Genomic DNA, 17776 nt, shown 5'->3' with positions numbered 1-17776 from the left:
TACTTGTACACCTGGCAGCACGGTAGGTTTGTTTACATCAGCATCACCACAAACATGGGAGTGATGCATTGAGCTGTGACTTCATGACATCACTACGTGACAGGAATTTTTCGGCTCCAGTGTACTCTTACGGTCACCATCATACACGCGTGGTCGACTGAAATGTCGTTACGTGGCGCATAACTGTATTCCTCAGTGCCCTCTGCCCCAGATCTCATCCCACCTGCTCGTCCAATGACTAGCTCATCTTTCAGGGCTCAGCTTGACTCAGACAGGTTCTTAGTAACAAACAGCAGAATCCGTTCTGGCTGAGAAAGAGATCTTATTAATATGTGGAGCCCACAGAATCTCCAAGAAGACGAGGCCAGATGTGGGAGGGGCACAGCCAGTGTTCTTGGGAAAATCCACTGTTGCGCCACAGCTGGAAGCCAAAACCACAACTTTTAGAAACAGTCTATGAAAATAAGGGTGGGGGTGCCGGAAGCTCTGCCTATAGTGCTTCCGCCCCTTCGCCACCAGGTAGCCAGACTTTGATAAAAATCTTGCAAATTTTTCTTGCGAAAAGAAAAGTTGAATCTTTCTAACTTCATCTTTCAAGTTGAAGCTTTGCACGGCGATGCCTGATTGGTGGGGCCTCGGTCACATGCCTGTGCTGCACGGCAGGTCAAGGAGGCACGTTTTCTCACAGGAAATTCCTCAGATATTAAAAGTGTGTTCGAGAGAGCTGGGCGGTCACAAAACATGTTACATGAACACTAAATATCATATTACTTCAACATAAAGGCCTTCCCTGAAAGCCCTAAGTATACACACATTTTCCCCAGCCTAGCCCTATTATTCTTCTACTGCTCTCTGTCATTTCCTTCAAGACATTTATTATAACTTATGCAATTATATACTTATTTGTTCAAGTGTTTTATTAGTGCTGGAGCCAGAGTCTAGTCTCCACATGGAGTTTCATTCAAACAAGTGTAATTCAAACAGCCAAAAGTACTTTGTAAAACTACTTTAGTCTTTAATGGTCTCTTGGAATTAAAAAAGCATCAAAGGGGTTCCAAGTCACAATTCCCAACAGTTCCCGTAAATCCATATTCCTTTTTTAATTCTCTTTAATCCTTGTGTGGATTGGTGTAACTTTTTCTTCATAAATTTTGCCTCTAGGGCTCTCTTTTGAAATATTTTCTTATTTTGCATCACAAACAATCAGAAGTGGTCTGAGAGTGACATTTTTGGTGGTGGAGGGTGGGAATTGACAGGCAAAGTCATTATCAGACGGAGGAGACTGGGAACATTTATACATTGATCACTTCGATTCACTACTTGTGGTTGCCCTCCAGATTATAAGTTTTATGAGGACAGAGACAATATTTGCTCTATTGGAACCTAACATAAAGTGTGACAAATACATAGTCAATTAACACTTGTTTTCTGGAAAAAAAAAAAAGTCCAGCAATTGAGGTGTAGACAAGGAAGTATATAGCAGAGAGCAGGTGCTCTTGGCCTAGTGAAGGGTGGGGTGGGGTGTACTGTGAGTAGAAGTAGTTTGGGAAGGCCTCATGGAGATGGTGAGGCCAAAGCAGAATCTTAGCAAGAATTAACCAAGCAAAGAAGGTGAGGGTAGAGAAGAGTATTCTAGTTAGAAGTGTAACACAAGCGCAAATGGCAAACAGCTTGGTGAGCTGTTGCTAATAGCAAAGTGGGAGAACTGGCTGAAGATGAGGCTGGAGGGCCAGAGGCGGGCGTGCAAGGAGGCTGGTTTTTGTCCTATGGGTGATGGAGCCACGGGGTGGGGTGGGGAGGCATTCTCTGATTTTCATTTGAGAGAGATTACTGGATGGCGGTGCGAACTTGGGTTTGAAAGAAGTGAAAGGAAAAAATAGAACAGTTGCGTAGCAAAAGATGTAGTCTGCAATAGGGTATAGTAGGTATTGAGGATGGGAATATAGTAGAAATAGTAAGTAGGGATAATGTAAAGAAATTATCTGGGAGTCATATTGGCAGAACTGGGTGGATGATTGGACGGGGACAGTGGGGAGAAATCTAGAATAGTGTCCAAACTTCTGGCTTGGATGATGATGTCATTAACTAGGGTAGAGGAGTGATAGGTTGGCAGTGGAGGAGAGAGTGGAAAGATATCCAGTTCAGTTATGGTGAAATGGACTTTAAAATACCTGTAGGACTTCTAATTTTCGATGGTCTGCAGGTGCTTCGATATATGAGTCTGTAACTTAAGGCAAAGGTCAGGATAAGAGATGTTGAGGAAGGAGCAGCACGGGGGTGGTAATGAGTTCGAGAGTCGACTGTGGGGTATGCTGGGAGCGACTGCTCTTTACAGGGTGGCACTGGATCCTGCTGACGTTCCTTTCCCTTCCCACCTTCCTCGTACTTCTCTTAGCTCTGCCCATTCTGCCTCCGAATGTTTTGTAGGCTCTTCCTCCTCCCCTAAAACATGGTGGTCTTGGGTGATTTCACCACCTGGGTCCCCTATTGGGTATCCATCGAGCTTTATCTCCAGCCCAGAATTCTTAAGTTTAAAACCCATGTTTCTGACCACTTTTTTTTTTTTTTAAATAGGTAGTCCATAGTGTGGACTGACTTTCCAAGAAACCACACAAAGTGTTGGTAGCTCTCTGTCCTGTTTACTTGCATCAAGATTGGCACTGGGAATTGAACTTGGCCATTACTATTTCTTGTTCCTCTGAAGACATCACGTTGGGAGATCAGGGGTCGGAATTCAGATCTGTTAATGTGCATTATCACGTACCCCACCTCCTGACCCTACTTTAATCCTGCACATATCTTTCTCAAGGTTAACTCCCACTTTATGACCTGTGTATTGTTTTCTTTTCACTGGGAAGCAAAATCAAACCAAAATGGAGATAAAAATGTAAATTTTATCAATATGGAATAAAAATAACCATTCATATCACACAAGAGGAAAAATAATTTATGTGGAACTGCTTCTTTAAAACAAAAATCACGACTCTTTGTGGGAAAAGACTACTTCTGTGATCACTGATTCAATGATGAAGGAACTCTCAACTCTAAGCAAATCATGCCATGACTTACACTTTTTATGCGGAGAAGTTGGTTAAAACACAAACCAGTATTTGAGAAATTCACTTTAAAATGTTTTTCACATCAATTACTTAAAACTAGTTACAACAGTATGATCTTCCACTCCTACGGAGTTCAAGGGTGACCTTGGACTTGATTGGAAACGTTGGAAACAAACCCTGCAGAACAACCTGTGTGGTCTAGAGAAAGGCTTCCTCCCTTAGTCCGAGGTGACTTGTTGACTGTCAGCCGAACCAGGATCCACCAGCCGCTACAGTGTAGTTCTTTAGTATATTTCAATTGTGAACTTATTTCTTTGAATTAACCCTTTGGGTTGATTTCTGCCCTATGAGACTTGAGGATCTTGAAATATTTCACGAAAGAGATTAAGAAAGTTCCAATTATGCCAGAAGCAACTGATATAAATCATACTTGCTCTTTCAGGTTAACTGTTCAGAAGTTGTAGGTGCAGGTCATCATCTGAGTGAACTGCACTAAGTGGCTCTCAGCCCATGGCACTTGTCCTTGTATGCTCAAGAGAGCCAGGCCAAGTGTGAGTAATGCTCAGTTGTAAAACAATTAATTAAGGCTCAGGTAAACTAGGTATTTTTGTTAAGCTCAGGCTTATCAAGAGTCAGAAGGACTCTTCTCGACTTGCGCATACACCCTTAGGCCCGTATAGATAGATGCACAAGATCATAATCACTTCTGTTCACAAAGTACTTAGGACTTTAACAAGAAAAGCCACGAGTTTATGTAAATGCCTGTTTTCATACCAATTTATGAATTCAAACTTTCCTTCAAAAATCATAGATACCGTTTTTAGCAATCAGGGTTGAATGGGAGTACTGACACCCATAAGAACTTATAATGGTGTCTTCCCTAGGTTTTAAATTCCTCTTATCCATTTATGACATTTTCTCCATCATATGCTAAATTCTGCCCATCCTCACATTACTTTACTATTATTACCAAAAATACCTTTAAGTTATTTGTATACATATAAATATATACATTTATTAAGTTAAACTTTTTGAAACTATTACTATTTCGTTTTTGACCCATGAAAATAGTTTTTTTACATGGTCGAACCTAACAAAATCTGAACTTTAGGTGGATGTTTATATCTCCTTATATGAATGCTATAAGGTACTTTCTGGTTTACTTCAGCAGAGAGAATGAAGATGCTTACTCTGTTCACCAATTATTGTGCAGCTTTGCAAAATTGTGCTTGCTGATTACTGGTGGATTTCATGAAAATATTTAAAGGTGTAGAATTTAGCATTTGACCAAAGAAAGTCTGTTCCAGCTGGACATAAGTATACCATCCATCCAGTGATCTGGAACAACTTACCCTAACAGTAGGCTCATGGTCATGTCTGGAATCAGCAGGCCAAATGATAACATACCAAAGCTTTTCAACTGGGAATTCTATGTCTGCGTGCTCAATAACATTTACAAGACACAGTGCCTACCCTGAGACCCCATGCTAAGCACCAGTAAAAGAGAGATGTCCTAAACCTTGCTGTGAGGAAACTCATCATCTTTCAAGAGCTAGAAAAATATAAATAACGAGAGGATATCCTAAATGTTTTAAGTTTCAAACTGGGACCAAGTAAAATGTAAAAAGAAGACAGCACTCAGGAAACTTTAAACTGACTTCAAATACTGAAGGCAAAAATCCATAAATACAAATGTGTCCTGGGTTTAAATTCAGTCACTATAATAATCAAAAGTTTCCTCCTCCACGGTTCTGGACCCAAGAAGTCCTTTATGATCCCAGAAACAGTGACTAGAGATCCTCCAGGTCAGTTAAATCCACAGCCACTTTCAAGAACATGGTGTCATCTTTAACGTAGGTGTTCTTGGCATTCTCCAAAGTGGAGTGAGCCACGAAGCGGGGACAGCCAGAGGCGATATTCATCTCGCCGTCAGGTCTTTTAAAGCTGCTGCTGTTGGGGTCAGCCTTGAAGGTCTCCATAATGTGGTTCTTTTTGCCACTCTGGTCCAAAAGCATCAGGGTCACCCTCTGCCTAAATGGCCACTGCAACAGTGAGTCAAACTCTCCTCGCATCACCACAAAGTACAGCGACAGGTGCGTGCCCTTCCCAGACCCGTCCCCATTCAGGTATGCTCTAGCGCAGAGCCGGTAGCCACACCGGCTGGTGTAGAAAGGCTGGCTGAAGATGGATACCGTGTGGCCGTCCAGTGCCTCCCTCTTCTTCATCTTGTAGTCTGTCACTTTCCAGATGAGCTTGCCATTATAGCAGGCGCCTTCTAGCAGTTTAAATCGCTCCTCATTTTTATTCAGCTGTGCTTTATGAATATTAATGTGGGCATCATGTTTGTTCGTCTCCCCTTCCAGAACAACTGCAAAGAAGAAAACAGATTTATAGGCCTCAGAATTGTCTTCAGGTTTGCCCAAAGTGAAGTTTTGTTATCTGAAGAGAACCAGTAAAATCCTGACACCCTGAAGATGAACTGAATTCAACGTCCACCAGTGGATCATTTGTATTAATAATATCAACCCAGTGAATCTCATGTTTTGGCAAGAGTGGCACCAAGAAACCCCAAATGTGTCCTTTTGAAATGAAGTTTGCCCAAGTGTAAAGACACACTGAACATTCAACTAGCATATGTTAGCTTAGTGGTCTCCACGGTTTTCAAACTGAATGCTTTTGAACAGCCAAACCCTTTAATGTTTCTTCTGTACAGGCATACCTTGCTTTATTGCATTTCTCTTTATAGTGCTTTGCACACATTGTGTTCTTTACAAAGTGAAGGTTGTGACGACCCTGTGTTGAGCAAGTCTATTGGTGCCGTTTTTTCCAGCAGCACTTGCTCACTTCGTGTCTCTGTGTCACATTTTGGTAATTCTCGCAATATTTCAAACTTTTTCATTCTATTTGTTATGGTGATCTGTGATCAGTGGTCTCTGATCTTAGCAGGGCAAGACCTTTCACCAGCAAAAAGACCCATGGAACAGACTTTCTTTGGAACTGAAGGCTCAGAGGATGGTTGGCATTTCTTAGCAAAAAAAGTTATTTTTAAATTAAATAAAAATAAAGTTATTTTATATCTGAAGACTTTTTAAAATTAAGGTACATACTTTTTTTTAGACGCAATGATATTGCACACTTAATAGACTACAGTATAGTATAAACATAACTTTCATATGCACTGGGAAACCAAAAAATCTGTGACTTGTTCTATTGTGACATTTACTTTACTGCAGTGGTCTGGAACTGAACCCGCAATATCTCCGAGGTATGCCTGTGTTTAAAACGACGTTCCTGCTGCATCTCTCCCTTAACTTTCTCATTCTTTTCCACTCTCTTTAAAAACCATCCCTCCCTGTTCTTGGAATTTCCTGGCCCTTTCCTACCCCTTGACTCTTCAAGCCCTAGCTCATGGGGCTGTTCATAGTTTTTGCCTGACTAGCCGGAATTCTGTTTCACAAATACCAGATTCGACCATTCTTTGTCCTGGAAAGCTGCGACTCTCCATTTGGCCAGGTGTTTGCTTATTTTTCTGCAGACAAATGAGTCACCAAAAGAGAAATATAAAATATTAGACATACCTAATCTTTGATCGTTGCTTTCTAGCAGGGTAATTTTCTGCTTCACTGTATCAACTGCTTCCACCAAAGTCCTCAGATCAAATTTATTTTGCTGCTGGTTAGCCATTTGTAATAACTGACGTACTTGAGCTTCTAGCCAGGCAGACTTGTCAATGTGACTGGCAAGAACCTTCAGTATAAAATGGATATTAATATCGTAATGAATGAATATCTTAGTAATTCATTGAGATTAAAAATTCCAACACAAACATTTCACATTTAATCACTTAATGAAAACTACGTAGTCCAGAACAGAAAAATCAGTGAGGATTACAGCGAGATTAACCACCTCTATCTCTCTCTTCCTCCTCCCTACCCCAATCTCTGTTCCAAATCTCTGAACTTCAGCTGATTTTTACTCCTCCCTCAGTTTCTCTTCACTTGGGTCTCTACCCTATCTTTGTATCTCTATTCTCATGTTGTCTCTCCTCTTGCCTTATCACTTCCTTCTCTTTTTAGAAGCCATTCTCTTGATTCGCTTCTGCTTTGCTAAAAACCAGAGAATAAGCTGGAAGTCAGCCCACCTGTTCTGGCCTGAGCACTACAGTTGGCACTCTCTTTAGATGGAAGAGATTAAATAAAACTATGGCTATATTTCTCTTCCACCCCTGCCTTCACTGCCTCAACTCCGCTGATTGTGTTAGATAAAGATCAGAATTGAGATAGTAACGTGATGTATTTTTTTTCTAAATACATGTGTGTGTACGTGCACGTACACACACGTATACTGACGAAGTACGGAAATTATGTGTCCTGTGTTTTCAGGGATAATTCAAATTTTAAAAAATATTGCTCATACCACAGGTCTTGAAATCTTGACATCTCTTTCACTATAAATTTTATAATCACAATAAAGACATTATTCATTAGGAATTTTTTTATGGCTATTTAACATTTGTGGTTTAAAAAATAATTTTTGCTCTATTTCAGTGATGTTTAAAACATTTTTTCCCAAGGAAATTAATAGTTTTAACTTTGTTGAGTAGAAAATGCAAAACTATACAGATGTTCTCAATCTGAAATCAAATGACTAATATTGGCCCAACATTAAGTAAAACTCTAACTGCTATAAATTATATAAAAGTATTGTAACCATGTTAAATTTACTGACATTGCTAAATGTACTGGGGTTATGTAAAAGAAGATCTTTATTCTTACAAAATACATACTGAAGTATGTAGGGGTAAAGGGCCCTAATATATGCAGCCTATTCTAAAATGAAGGGGTGGGGGGAGAGAGAGAGAAGGGGGGGAGGGAGGGGGAGAGAGAGATATTGAGAGAGAGACTAAATAAAAAGCAAATAGGACAAAATATTGACAATGGGGCAGTATGAGTAGAGACTACACAGGTGTTTTTTTGTTTTTGTTTTTTGCACTGTTTTATTCTTGCAGCTTTTCTGTGCTTTTGAAATTATTTCCATTTAAAAAATTATAAGAAATACCTTCATTGCCAATTGGAGGCTAAATCTTGACTATGAAGAGAAAGGCCATTTCTCACCTGGATATTTGAGAGAAAGCTTCCATTTTTGCCAAATAGCTGTGCAAACTGCTTGAACTCCTTTTCGAATTTCTTTACAGTTTCTGCTAGCTCCTGGATTTTACTTTCTTTCCGTTCTAGGCTCTTATATAAGTCAGAAATCTAATAACAGGAATGTGGATGAGGTCATTTAAATGCATACATACAAATTCAAATAATCTAAGTGTAGTTCTAGGAAAATGCTGCAGGTAAGAAAGTGTTTCGAGAAAAACTATATTTCTAAAAGAACATTTACAGCTAGATTTCTCTATAATTCTAGGAAAATATTTATAGGTGCTTTGAAAAAAAAAACAAAACTGATCCACAGACTTCATATCAGCCTTTTCTATACCTAACCCACAATGACGGTTCATCCAATGATAGTGACATCACTTGACCGAATTTACTGAACTGGTTCTCTTCATTCACTCTGTATACTCTTATCAAACAACCGCGGGGTACTGATCACCATACTGCATTAGATGTTATCTGCATAGTCTCAACAGTAATAGCTGAAATTTGCTGAATGTCTATCACACCCTTATATTCATTAGCTCTTTTATCCTCAAAGAACCCTTTGAGTTGGGTATAAATATCAGTCCCATGCTACAGACGAGAAGACAGAGGCAGAGAGTTTAAGTAATCCGCCCAGCATCCAGCTAAGAAGTGGTAGGCAGAACACGGTACCCTCTCAGAATTTGTGATCTCCATGGGAAAAATTACCAAAAACCTAAGAGTGACCCTAGACAACTCTTCTCTCATCCTCGCATTCACTCAATCAGCAAGCCTTGCCAGCTTTCACTCCTAACACACAGCAAAACAAAACAGCTCTTACATCCATTTCTCATTTCGTCCCGTTTCAGCACTCGTTTCGGCCTTCGTCACTTCCCACCTGGACTGCTACGACGGCTTCCTATCTGGTCCTCTCTAGCCCTCACACATGTGCGAGCAGGGAAGCCCTGGGGGAGCCGGGACTGGCATGGATCCCTCAGCCCACTGTAACCCCAGCAACTGGCCTGGCACCCGGCACCAGTTGGTACTTGAAAAATATCTGTTAAATGAATGAGTGCATGCATCTTCTCCCTCTCTTTAGTCTTGTTTTCCCCCCCATTCATACTCCATACCTCCTCCCCACCACAACTTGACCATCTCCAGGGGCCTTTTACAGACCATACACAGCCCTGTAGGCTCTGCCCCTGGCTACCTTTTCAGCCTCATGCCCTTGACATCCCACATGCGCCCGGCCCAGAAAGACTACACAACTTCAATTTCCCATCAGGCCTTGCTCTCTCGGACTCTTCCTCCTTCATCTAGAAAGTCCTACTTTCTAAGCCTCCACTCAAAGAGCACATTCTCTCAGAACTATTTCCTTGCTAGGACTACCTACCCAGGCCACCTAGGTTCCATGACACCTCGATCACACTCTAGTGTGAAATGGACCCTTACTACTCTTATTGCTTTGTTGTTGTTGTTACTTTCATCTTTTTTTCTCCACTAAATTGCTACATTTCGCTTATTTCTTTATTCCCAAAGCCTTGCATAGGGCCTGGCACACAGAGGGCATCTGATACATGTTTTACGAATGAAAGCACACATGGCTACGACAGCCATCTGATCTCTGGTGCCAGAATCCCCTGTTCAGAGCCCGAGAGCTCGCTTTCACCTACACACCAGACAGCTCCCTGGACAGACGCGAACGCTCCTCTCCCGACCCTCACCTCTAACCTGCTCCCTCCCATTCTCGTAGTGCCCATCTCAGTTAATGACAGTACCACGCTCCCTGTCTTCTGAGCTTACGGCATGCCACTCAGCCTCTGAGCGCTTCCCACTGCCCTGCCTCCATTCCCACGGACGCAGCCTTGCTTATCCTGCACCCTCACCACCACCTCCTCCGGCATCTTGCCTCCAAGTGAATACCGAAATGCTTATGCGCCAGGGCACAGTGCTAAGAGCTTAAATATATTATCTCACTTAACCCTCACCATAACCCCATCTTACAAATGAGGAAATTGGGGAACAGAGAGGTTAAGTAGCTTGCCCAAACTCATCTGGCTAGTGTGGAGCCAGTCCTTGAACCTAGGCGTCTGGCGCCAGAGTCCTCACCATCGATCGCCTGCCTGCCTCTCCTACAACACCGTCTTGTTTATTGCAACATCCTTCCGCCTGGTCCTGCTGTCCTCATTCTCTTCCCTCCCTCTATCCATCTTCCACGCTACTGCCAGCTGTCTTACTTTTTAAAACTAAGCAAACGATTAACTGGCCAAATATTTTCCAATTTAAAAGCCTCCATTAGCTCCCTATTACTGACCAACATTAGTTAAAACTTTTGGCCTTTAAATCCTTTCTGAAACAAGGCAGAATATGAGTGAATAAAAAAAATCGATTGTATAGTGTTCAAAAACGTGTTAGCTTACACGGAAGGCTACTGCAATCCGGATCAAAGAGACCCATCTACACAACCCTTGCCTTACACTCAGGGGTCTCTCCATCCCCAAATCCCATTTCCTTAAACCATCAGCCTCTCTCATGCTTCTCTGCCTTGGCATGAACTTTCTCTTTCTGGAATGTTCTCTTTCCATAACATTTTAACTGACAGACCTTCTCTTCCTTTGAGATGTAGCTTGAATGTCCTTTCCCAGCTCCCCTGGAGTAACTGACACAGCCTCTGTATCCAGACATGGGCACCCTCGTGGCAGGTCCCGTGAGGCACAGCAACTTAACTGGTTATAATTTTGTGACTTCTTCAAGGTTAGAAGCTACGTCTTCCTTACCTGAGTGTCCCTAGCAACTAACACTGTACCTGACATATGGGAGATATTTGTTGAATGAATTGATGGAAAGAAAGCAACCGATACAGAAAGAACTTGGGAACGGCTACTAGGCAGCATGCCTTCTACCAAAGTTACAGTTTAATCAGTCTTTCTAATTTTCTCCAGAATCTGACTCTGGAACTCACACATCTACGTTAATCTGGAATCAGACATCATAAACTCATCTGCAGTAGAAAATTCAACTTCCTTTCTGTAAATGAACGGTTTTCTTCCCTAGGCGGGCTTGAAAAGTAGGACCCTCTGAGATGTTCTACCAAAATAATTAACTTTTATAATAATTATGCAATAGAATCAGCATTTATTGAGGTCCACTATGAATACCCCAGGGACCATGACATGCATTTACATACATAATTGCACTTGATAATAGCAACTCAGTGAAGTAAACAGACACATAGGCATTTATCAGATCGCAAAGCCTCTCAAATGCAAGAGTGACAAAATATATAAAACCTAGAGTGCCTAGAACAGACTGTCAACTATTGTTTCATGGTAATATTGATTTAATTTAGAAATATCAAACTCCTACTAGGCACCTACCAGGTGCCGGGTAATATTAACCAAAAGGTGTGGGGATAGGCTGTAGAGAGGCAGCGCGGCATCTCTCAAATAGCACGAGACTGAGAATCAGGGGGCATGGGTCTGAGATTGTATCCTGCAACTTGCAATTTACAAACACATCAAAATTTCTTTGAGTTTAGTTACTTTCTCTGTTGAATGAGGGGAATGGACCCAAAAAAATCTCAAAGGCACCTTCCACTTCTAATGTTGTACTATCCTATGCGTCTTCCTGGCCTCTTAGAAAAACATCTACCACGAGTCAGCCTACACTGAAAGAGAGAATGTAAGAATGCCAACAATCGCAAATCCCAGCAATTCTGCTCCCTCCATTTATATTTGAATATTTATTTACCTGTTCTTCTAATTGGAAGTTCTTTTCTAAAACGAGAAGCATGTGGTCCCGCAAGGCTGAATGCTCATGCTGCAGCAGCTTCCCCCGTTTATCCTCCGATATGAAGAGAAAAGCAAGTCAGGTTGTTGAAAGGCTCCCAGATCGAGGGCTGCAGTGGGACTCTCTGCTAGAGTGGAACTTTAACAACTTTGCTTATTTATATCGAGGTGGGTTGCAGAAGTGCAAGGTCAATGTGTGGATTCATTTTTTATTTTCATAGATATAACCAAACCATCATCAAATAAGTTGGCTATTATAAGTTGTTTTAATCTTTGTCAATTTGATAGTGCAAATTATATTTCTTGTTATAATTTATATTTAATTAGAAGTGAGGTTGAGTGTCTTTTTTTTTATAACTATCAGGCAATTGAATTTTTTCTGGAACTGCTCATATATGCCTTTGCCTATTTTTCTATTAAATTGAATAAACTATTTACATGTAAAAATTCTTTGTATATTAACAAAAATAGGCCCTTTTTTGTCTGGTCATATGATGTAGACATATCTTCAATTTGTGGTTTGCCATTTGACTTTATGATATTTTTATAAATCATATAGAAATTTAAAATATTTATGGTTAAACTTATCAAAAGTGGCTTCTGGTTTTGTGTTTGTCATCTAAGAAAGGCCTTTTTTATTTCAAGGATAAAATAATTCACTCATCTTTTCTTCTAGTACATTTATAATTTTTTAAATAAACTTTATTTTGGAGTACTTTTAAATTTACAGAAAATGTGAAACAATACAGAGCATTATATATTTTAATGGCTAAAATTTTGATCTATCTGGAATCTGTAAAAAAGACTGAGGTAGAGATCAAACTTTATTTTCATTTTTTAAAATTTATGTTATATATTGAAAGTTTTAAAGGTATTTAACAGGTAACATAATATATTTTAAAACATGACTTCAATTTGTTTTAAAATCCTTGGGGATAGATAGGGATACCATAAAACCAAAATTCATAATTACTGGAAGAGTGACTCTAGAAGTTTCCAAAACTTGGTAGAGGCCGTGGAGTCAGAATTAGAAAAAAATCACTGTGATGGTTAATTTTATACATCAGTCTGGCTAGGCTACAGTGCCCAGTCGTTTGGCCAAAACTCATTTAGATGTTTCTATGAAGGTATTTTGTAGATGTGATTAATATTTAAATCAGTCAAGTTTAAGTAAAACAAGTTATCCTCTATAATTGGGGACGGGGGGATGGCTCATCCAACCAGCTCAGGCCTTAAGAACAAAGACTGAGGTTTTCTGAAGGAGGAGCTCTTCTCACAACTACAATAGATTGATGCCAGCCTGAGTATCCAGATTGCTGGCCTTGCCTGCAAATTTCAGAGTTCCCAGCCCCTACCACCGCATAAGCAAATTCCTTAAAATCTCTCTCTATATATATACATCTATCTCTCTATCCCTCTCTCTATATTTATACCTATCTCTATCTCAATATATATAACATTTGTATTTATAATCACATGTGTTATATACCTTCTATTGGTTCTGTTTCTCTGGAGAACCCTGATGAATACAATCGCCAGTCTTATAGTTCTCCTGAGTGTCATTTGCATCTTGGATGGAATCTGAGTACAAGGAGCTCGCCTAATAAACGGTACAGTGCAATGTAGAGGCAGAAACAAAGGGGCACTTCATACCTTTACAGTACAGCCGTAGTGCTTAAAGGGACAGTCTTGTTCCGCTTCAGGACACACAGCAAGGTGTTCAGTGACCTGCGAAATGGACAGCATCACGCTACAGAAATTCATCACTGATTCTCCAACTGCAGCCAGCAGGGGGCCAAGGGTGGCTTGGGAAGAAGGGCGGGAACAGAAGGAAGCCATGCCAAGGCCTGGTGGAGGGAGCACTATGGTGAGGACCGCGAAGAGTTCTCGGGGGAAAGGGAAGACAGAGGCATGGTTATCATGGGTGTCATGTGAGCCTTGGGCTTCTGCCTATGTGCTTTTATCAAATACGCTCCATCTTGATTACTAAAATTTTATCTTACATAAAATCTACTGAGAGAAATTTTATGTAAATTACCTCGGTTCTTGAAATAATCTGCAAACACTTGTTGGGACAAGACACTGGGTACTCGGGACACAAGTTTTCCTCATGATTCTGAAAACAGAGATAGTGTGACGAAACAAAGTCCCCCCTTGCTTCCTAGGGCTCCCTCGTCCGGCCTCAGAGTGTTTATACACACGTCCCTTTGGGGATCCCTATTATGCGGGTTGCCCTCTACAGGAAGGTATCTCCTAGTCCCAGAAAGGATTATAGGTGCCCACTTTCTTGGTATAAATGAATGCGATTCTATTCAGTTTTCCAATTATTCCAAAAGAAGGTCAGAGGGCATAGGACTCACAGCGGGACATCATCAGTATGGCTCCTTCAGCACATGTAAGAGGCACCTGGGCTCTCTGCCTACACCTGCCTTCACCTGTCCATACCCCCGCCCATGCCCCACCCACTCCCAGCCTCTCCAGTTAGAGCACAGCATCCTGAGGACAGACAGTATCGTTACCAATTTATGACCCAGGACTAGTATCACTCCTTGTACACTCTCACTCAGCAGGAGCTCGAACAATATTTTTGCCAATGATAAATAAATCGAGTCTTACCAACAAGAAAGTTTTTAGTTTTTTTTGCAGAACTTCTCTCAGATAGTTATTCTTTAGACCTATTTCTTTCTGTACAAAAGAAATCCAGATATGTGGATCTGGTATCCCATCCAATTCACTGCGACCACTCAGGTGGAATTTAGCCCCATCAAGATGATTCCTTTTCTTTTCTTTTCTTTTTTTTTTTTTTACCTGTAGATTGCTTACTACCACATCCTTTTTGCAGTAAAGGCATTTTTCCTCGCGAAACTGGCAGTCTTCCCTCAAATGCTCTTTCAGATCTTTCCGAAGGACTAATTCCCGACAGCTCTCATTAGAACACTGCACGGCTTGAAATAAGCATTGCTGGAGGTGGTCCTGCAACAGATAACAACAGGCCAGGGGGACGCTGACCAGGGCAGCAGAAAGGGAGGCGGCTGGGAGGCCTAGCAAGGGAGGGAGGACACTGTGGGAATCCAGGAGAAAGGACCGTGAGGGCGGGCGGGAGGGTGGCCTCGGCCTGCAGGCTCTCAGTGGAGGCCACCCCCTGCCTCTGCTGAGGCTGGGGCATGGCGAGGGCTGCTTGCACAGAAGCTGTGAGAGCCAACCCTGCTTGGTGGGAGTCAGAAGGATGGGGAAGACGGGGGAAGAAGGGACTTCGCTGAGTTGATTTTAGATTACCTAGGAATGTGCTCATGTTCTCAAGTTAGTTCTTGAATGTTTTGCTTAGGCTTGCCAATGAATTTACCAGTTCTTCAAGGATATTTTTTATTTCTTTTGTGCACACTCCATCCCAACTTCTAACACCAAGTACTAATCTCTAGGCAGCAGACGGTAAAAGCCGGGACAAAGCGAAAAGAGGGAAGACAAGGAGGGCATATCCTAAGTAAATGAAGGAAGAGAAAGAGTTAAAAGAATAAAAGGGAAGGAGAGGAAGCTGTTTCAGAAGTGGTCAAGGGAAGAAGGTGGAGAAAATACAGGATCACAGGCCCAAGAGAAGCTGGGAAATGTCAGTGTTGTAAAATCAGATGTTTTTAACCAGAATATCAGAGAATAATGACAGGGACAGTGTTCATTCCAGTGGTCTTCACATTAGAGATTCATAAAAACAGGTATATTTTAATAAAATCTTTGGATTACTGCAAGTTACTGTGATGCTGAGAAGTTAGCAAAATCCTAATGATCTTGTTTCTTTAAAACAGGTTGACAAGCCCTTCGGCCAAACATGGCCTGCTGCTTGTTTTTTGTCAATAAAGTTTTATTGGAGAACAGCCACATATCTATTTGTTCACATACGGTCTGTGGCTGCTTTTCCTCTTAAATGGAAAAGCCGAGTAGTGTGACAGTGGCTATATGGCATGAAAGCCTAAAATATTTACTATCTGGCTCTTGACAGAAACAGTTTGCTGACCCCTTCTCTGAAGGAAGAACAAAAAGGTTTTCTATAGGAGATAAATAAAAGTATAGCAGTTTACTTTTGCCTCTGCTAGTAAGAAACGAATAGTGATGACAACTAAAATCCACATCTTATCCAAAATTCATTGCTGCTACTCCTCAACTCTCACCCAAATCGTCAACATTCAATCAAGATTTTGTTATCTGAGAGATTCTATACCTTCACTTTGGGTGGGGAGAACAGAGAACGAGGGGAAATACAAAAGAAACCAGCCACTGTCCTCTAGAGGCTGATGATCTGGCCACTAGTGATCAATGGTCCACTTGAGCCTCGTTTCCTTTTCAGGCTTAGTGACAACTACAATCGAATTGGAAAAGAGGCCCTGCTCTAGGACTCAACTATCAAAGTAAGTGGCCAGGGACTGTCTAGGAAAACACACAAAAAATTCTGTGAACCTCCAAAGAACTCCCTGGATTAACAACCAAATCATTTGCACATTTATAAAACCAGCACCTGGGGCTTTGGAGGTGGTGTTGGATGGAGAAAAGACTGAATTGCCTGAAATCCATTCCAAAACAGGAGGGTGAAATCCCAGCAGCCTCCAAACGATTTCCTGGAAGCTTTAGATGCCTGAGTCTTACTCGTTTATAGTGTCATCGAACCTGATATGGGCTTGACATGGCAGAGCCACATTTCCAGCTTTGAATTTAACAAGCTTCCCCAGCAGGTAGGATAGTTCATTTGAGAGGAAATCAACTCCCCTTTACTTCCCTTGCGCCTCATCTGTTTGCATCTCATACCAATGCTTCGTCTTTAAACTCCATGCAATTTCTGTTCTGATCTGTTATCTGTCTTAGATCATAAACCCTAAGCAGCCAGGGCCCATGGCAGCTGTGAAACACCCATCCCAGCACCTGCAAATGCTTCTGGGCAGTCATACCTCGGCCCCCACCCTAGGGGCCCTAATCCTGCACATTCCCCCAAATGACATTTCCTTGCTTCCGTGTTCCTCTTGCCCAGATTGTCTCATATCTTCACTTTTTAGATCAACTTCCCTAACACACAATTTAATGTCTAGCACGCATAGCATGTCCTCCGTGCATTCCAGACAGAACGAAGCTCTTTGCTCACACCTTCGCCCTTGGCATGCTACGCTGTAACGTTACTAGACAGGAAATCTCTGAGAGCAACCCAATGAGCCTCCCCTCCCCCACGCTCAGCTCAGTAACTGTCACAAAAAGGTGTTCAACACACGTCACTGGAAAAAACGGCAAGGGCACAATATTGTCATAATACCAACCTGGTATCGTCCCAGAATAATCTTGGCATTACATCCAGGAGCATTTTTGCAATATACATACAAATTCAGGACTTCCCTTTTGCAGCAATTGTCTTTAAAAACCTAAAAGATAAACAAGATAGGTCTCACACACTCCAAAGCTTTAGAGCAACGTGAATGAATCTATTACTAATTTGGTCTTCTCAAAAGTCAAGCGGAAACTTCCAGGCAATGGTTGGAATGGAAACACTAGATTCACCACCACAAAAGAAAAAGCTATCTCAGATACATCCTTCTGACAGGCCACCAAACATACAAGCCAGGTAATTCAATGCCTAGAGCAGCAGGCTGCAGCTAGGAGCATCTCGTGGTGAACTTGACCCCACATGCTCAAAGGTCGGGAGGTGGGACTGTGACTGAGGCAATGCTTTCAGCTTCCTGTCCCAGCAGAAAGGTTTGTATTAGTCATCAGGTAGTGTCACTGAAGCTGGGCTGGCTTGCTGTTTCAGCACAAACCAGGGGTTGGCAAACTT

General features: G+C 41.6%; 1 protein-coding gene across 8 annotated transcripts in view; it reads right to left on the bottom strand.

The window, feature by feature from the left end:
• Window positions 1–2924: 2924 nt before the first annotated feature.
• The window catches only part of TRAF5 (TNF receptor associated factor 5), a 42565-nt gene continuing 27713 nt past the window's right edge, over window positions 2925–17776 (bottom strand). For 7 of the 8 annotated variants that reach the window (XM_036234488.1, XM_036234485.1, XM_016166503.2 and 4 more), the window contains 8 exons: window positions 17265–17366; window positions 14782–14946; window positions 14012–14089; window positions 13627–13701; window positions 11936–12028; window positions 8174–8314; window positions 6638–6806; window positions 2925–5427 (listed from right to left, as the gene is read on the bottom strand). In XM_036234488.1, the coding sequence (XP_036090381.1) occupies window positions 4850–5427; window positions 6638–6806; window positions 8174–8314; window positions 11936–12028; window positions 13627–13701; window positions 14012–14089; window positions 14782–14946; window positions 17265–17366 (1401 nt within the window). In that variant the 3' untranslated portion in view covers window positions 2925–4849. The remainder of the gene's footprint in view (window positions 5428–6637; window positions 6807–8173; window positions 8315–11935; window positions 12029–13626; window positions 13702–14011; window positions 14090–14781; window positions 14947–17264; window positions 17367–17776) is intronic. The other variant, XM_036234489.1, reaches the window with a different exon arrangement.

Source organism: Rousettus aegyptiacus, unplaced genomic scaffold (genome assembly GCF_014176215.1).
Source record: "Rousettus aegyptiacus isolate mRouAeg1 unplaced genomic scaffold, mRouAeg1.p scaffold_m13_p_17, whole genome shotgun sequence".
Classification (NCBI taxonomy): Eukaryota; Metazoa; Chordata; class Mammalia; order Chiroptera; family Pteropodidae; genus Rousettus; species Rousettus aegyptiacus.
This window is presented reverse-complemented; position numbering and strand designations above follow the sequence as displayed.